Raw genomic sequence first — 3,887 nt, 5'->3', positions numbered from 1 at the left:
AGCCCGAATTCCGGGCGGCGCTGCGCGCGGCCCTCGAGGCCATTCGGCCGGCCTCCCGACGCCGCCGTGTCGTCCTCCTCCTCGCCACGGAGACGCCGGCTCGCGATCCCGAGCTCCAACTTCTCCTGCAGACCTGCACACTCATCATTTGGGGTGAGAAGCGCTTCTGGGAGAAGCTGCGCTTCGCGATGCCGGACACGGCGCAGGGTGGCCGAGGCAAGGGCGCCGGACCCGGTGGCGATCACCAACGGTCGGGCATCCCGGCCCGCTATTCAGCCGCCCCGTCCGTCGTCGTCGATGCCTGGTCGACCAAGCCATCGGGGCCCCCACCTGGCCTCCACACCGTCCTGCCGATTCACGCTTCCACGCCCACGCCCACGCAGTCGACCTACGTGAGCTCGGCCTCTAGCCGTACCGAGGACGAGGATAGCAGCCACGAGCAGCAGCCGCAGCAGCAGCAGCAGCAGCAGCAACAACAACAACAACAACAACAACAGCACCACCAACAGCTGCAGCACCATCATCATCAGCATCAACAGCAACAGCACCATCACCAACAGCCCCAATCGCAGCCCCAGGTGGGCTACAGCGCTCTTCACCCGGGCGTCAACCAGAGACCGCCGAGCGTCGCCTCCAGGAGCAGTCACTTGTACAGCACGATCCCGGAGCTTGCGATCCAGGCCAATTCGTACGGGGGCGGTCCCCTGCCCATCAATCCGCGTACTTACTTCGTTTAAGGGATTGGGCAGCTCGCCGTTTATTTATTGCGAGGACTCGATGGTCCGGGGCGAGCCGCCCCAACGTCGGCGACTCCTCCAAGACTGTTGTTACTTTATATAGACTATTGTACATACTTAGATAAAGGAAATCGGTTCGTCGCCGTGGGTCATCCACGGCATCGACGGCCAGGTATTTATTCGTCCGCGACGGGGACTTTTTCCAGCGGTGCCGGGGGCACGGACGCGCGGGCCCACGAAATGAGAAAGAGGGGACGTGGCCCCCCGAGTGCATTCCTCGGCTGCTTCTCGCATATCATTGTAGAAACAAGACTGTTGTTACACTCTCTAAACTCGCTAGGGCCGCTCTGAGGCCCCGTGGCCACGGGCCCGCTAGGTTTTTTTTCTTTCTTTTTTCTTGTTTTTTTCTCTTTTTTTTTTCCCCCTCGTCCTCGAATCTCGTCGCGGAGAGCCCCTGCACCCTCACCTTCGCTCTCCCCTCCCGCCACAATCTACCAGGTACGACCAAGGCGTACCGGGATGCCGGGCTATATCGCCGCTCGGCTCTCACCTCTCTCGTCGATTTCCATTCTCTCTCACTTTAATGTCGCGCCAAATCAAAAGCTACGAACCACGGTGCCCAAGACCATGTGAGATCTCGTTCCTAAGAGTATATATTGACCGACCACCGGGCCCCCCTTTACCGTTGGCCTAAAAGCCGGTCGCTTCCTAGACGCTTACTAGAGCCATAAGAGACATTCCGTTTATTTTGTAAATAATGCACGTGCGAGTGGCTGAATGTGGCTTGGAAGGGGGTAGGAGGAGGAGGAGCAGCGGAGGCCATTGTACATAATTGTTAGGATGATTGTCGGGAGGGCAAGAAGGGGAGCGACCGCGATAATGACGTAACTGGCGGTGCAATGTCTGTGATGGGTCCGTTATAAAGCGTAAATCGAGTGGACTTTTGGCTAGGACTCCGTTATATCCGCCTGCCTGTCTGTCTGCCCTACTACGGAAGCTGAAACGCAACTGGTGATTGGGAATGAGAGAGTGATATAATATATAATAGTGTAAATGAAGAGTGGGTTTGGGAAGTTGCGGTGAGAGATGGGCAGGGGGTAACGAGGGAGGGCCAATTCGACTGTAATTAAAGCTGTATTTTACTTTACTACGATAATGTAAACATTGCGTTCTAAGAGATTCTTGTACATAATATTACCAATCGTCCTGGTATGAATTATCATCTCATTCGATTGTAAATGATCAATGTTGTAAAATATACTTATTGTAAGAATTATAAATCTGGTTGCCGCGGCTCACGCTGCCAACTCGAGGCTGCAAGTCACTGAAAGAATAAAAAGCAGTTTGTTATATGAAAAACAAAGAAAAACGACTCTGTGTTTATTTGCCTCTCCCCCCCCCCCTCCACCTTCACCTTCACCTCCATCACCCCCCTCTTCCACCGACCACCCATTATCCAAACATGTTTCAATTACTGCACTGACTGTGTCATTACCACGGTGATGTAATAATTACCGAGATATAGTTATCTGCAAAAAGAATTCGATCTCTCAATTTGATGGAATCGACGGGGAAGGAGGGAGAGTACTTTTCCAAAGGCAAGATTTTGATTGTTAGTGATCAACGGCAAAATCATAAATATACATAATGTGCACAACTTGGTATCGAGACATTCATTTACTTGATTCATTTGGAAAGAAACTTTTATCCAATACCTTGTTATTTAATACACGCACAGGCACGCGCGCGCGCACACAAAACATATATACATGTATATATATATATATATATATCTATATATCTATATATATATATATATATACATACACACATACACGCGCGCGCGCGCGTGCAAGTAGCGTAAATACAAGTATATAATGGACGATGCTCAAAACAAGGTCAAAATGTCAAATGCTCTTTCAAGTCGGCTAAACGCATCCATTATTATATTACATTTAAAGTTTTGAAATTGACGAATGCAGTGGCGTGTGCTACGTGCGTTATTGGTGAGCGCGATGCAAATTTCCAAAGAGCCGCCAACTTCTTTCTCCTACCTTGAGCATATTATTTTTTAAGGCCATAAGTAATATTCTCGCACATTTGCTCGCAGAGAGGAAAAATCTCGTCCACTCAATTTACCAATTGTTTTTCTCGCTTTCCGAAAAATTAACAGCAGCACGTTCCATCATTCTTCAAGCGGAAGTATCGAAATTTTATATCTTATTAAGATATAAGAGCATAATCATAAACTTACATGAAATTACATAGGTGAAAATATTTGAACGCACGCCGCCAGATGTGCAGAAAATTTTCAATATATTATTATTGATCGTATTTAAAGTCTCAGTGTGCAAATTGCATGCAATCGCGGGCAGAATTACGAAATAAATGCGTTAAATTAAAAGGAAGCCGCGATTCCGCGCCAAAGTCTAGTATTAGATAATTACTCGCGCATAATTACGCGAAAACATATTTCTAAAATAAGATTACAAACGTTACGCCAACATCAATTACAGGCAACATGTGTATTAGATAGAGCTACAGGTACGGCGAGTGCCAGGCAAATCGATCCTTCGCAGATCAGAGAGAAATTAGAATAGCGACGCAGCCAAGTCGCGGCTTCCGACTAAAACTTGGGCTGGACCAGCTGCCGTCCCGATTGACGTACGAGAAAAATGACATTAAAAGAAAGGGAGAGCAATCTGGAATTACGGAGTCTGGAGTAAAAATTAATTGTCCAAAGGTGAGTGAGTGGCGAGCGTCGTCCGGGTCAATTATTCCCTCGTGAAGAACTCGAAAAGTAGTAAAGTTTTCGCTTTCCATCAGCTGCCGTGATCCCGAATCACGGCCGCCCGCGCCGTTGCTTCGTTATAAGTCGAATAGCCCGACCTTCCTCGAATTAATCGAAAGCCGCAGATTGTAGTTCTCGGGCTGGATTTGAAAAATTCAGCGGCTTACGCCTTCCATATCAGCAGTTTTAAAGTCCGCGCGGGATGGGCTGACTAGAGTTTATTTCTTCACGTTCGGATTAGGTATATTTACGCCAAGTTGTACGTATGCTCATAAACATATGCGCGCATGCACACACGTATATATATATATATACGTATATAATGCGTGCGAGGTAGTATGTGTGTGGGTATGCATACA

The 3,887-nt window shown here is 48.4% G+C and overlaps 1 protein-coding gene across 1 annotated transcript in view; it reads left to right on the top strand.

The window, feature by feature from the left end:
• LOC105360500 (slit homolog 2 protein) overlaps positions 1-2,096 on the top strand; it is a 5,549-nt gene extending 3,453 nt beyond the window's left edge. The window contains 2 exon segments of the mRNA XM_011497406.1: positions 1-446; positions 549-2,096. The exon segment at positions 1-446 is cut by the window's left edge and continues 25 nt beyond it. Coding sequence (XP_011495708.1) covers positions 1-446; positions 549-737 — 635 coding nt within the window. The 3' untranslated portion in view covers positions 738-2,096.
• The last annotated feature ends 1,791 nt before the right edge of the window (positions 2,097-3,887 follow it).

Source organism: Ceratosolen solmsi, unplaced genomic scaffold (assembly GCF_000503995.2).
Source record: "Ceratosolen solmsi marchali unplaced genomic scaffold, CerSol_1.0 scaffold47, whole genome shotgun sequence".
Classification (NCBI taxonomy): domain Eukaryota; kingdom Metazoa; phylum Arthropoda; class Insecta; order Hymenoptera; family Agaonidae; genus Ceratosolen; species Ceratosolen solmsi.
The sequence above is the reverse complement of the archived record's forward strand: the minus strand, read 5'-3'. Positions and strand labels throughout refer to the sequence as shown.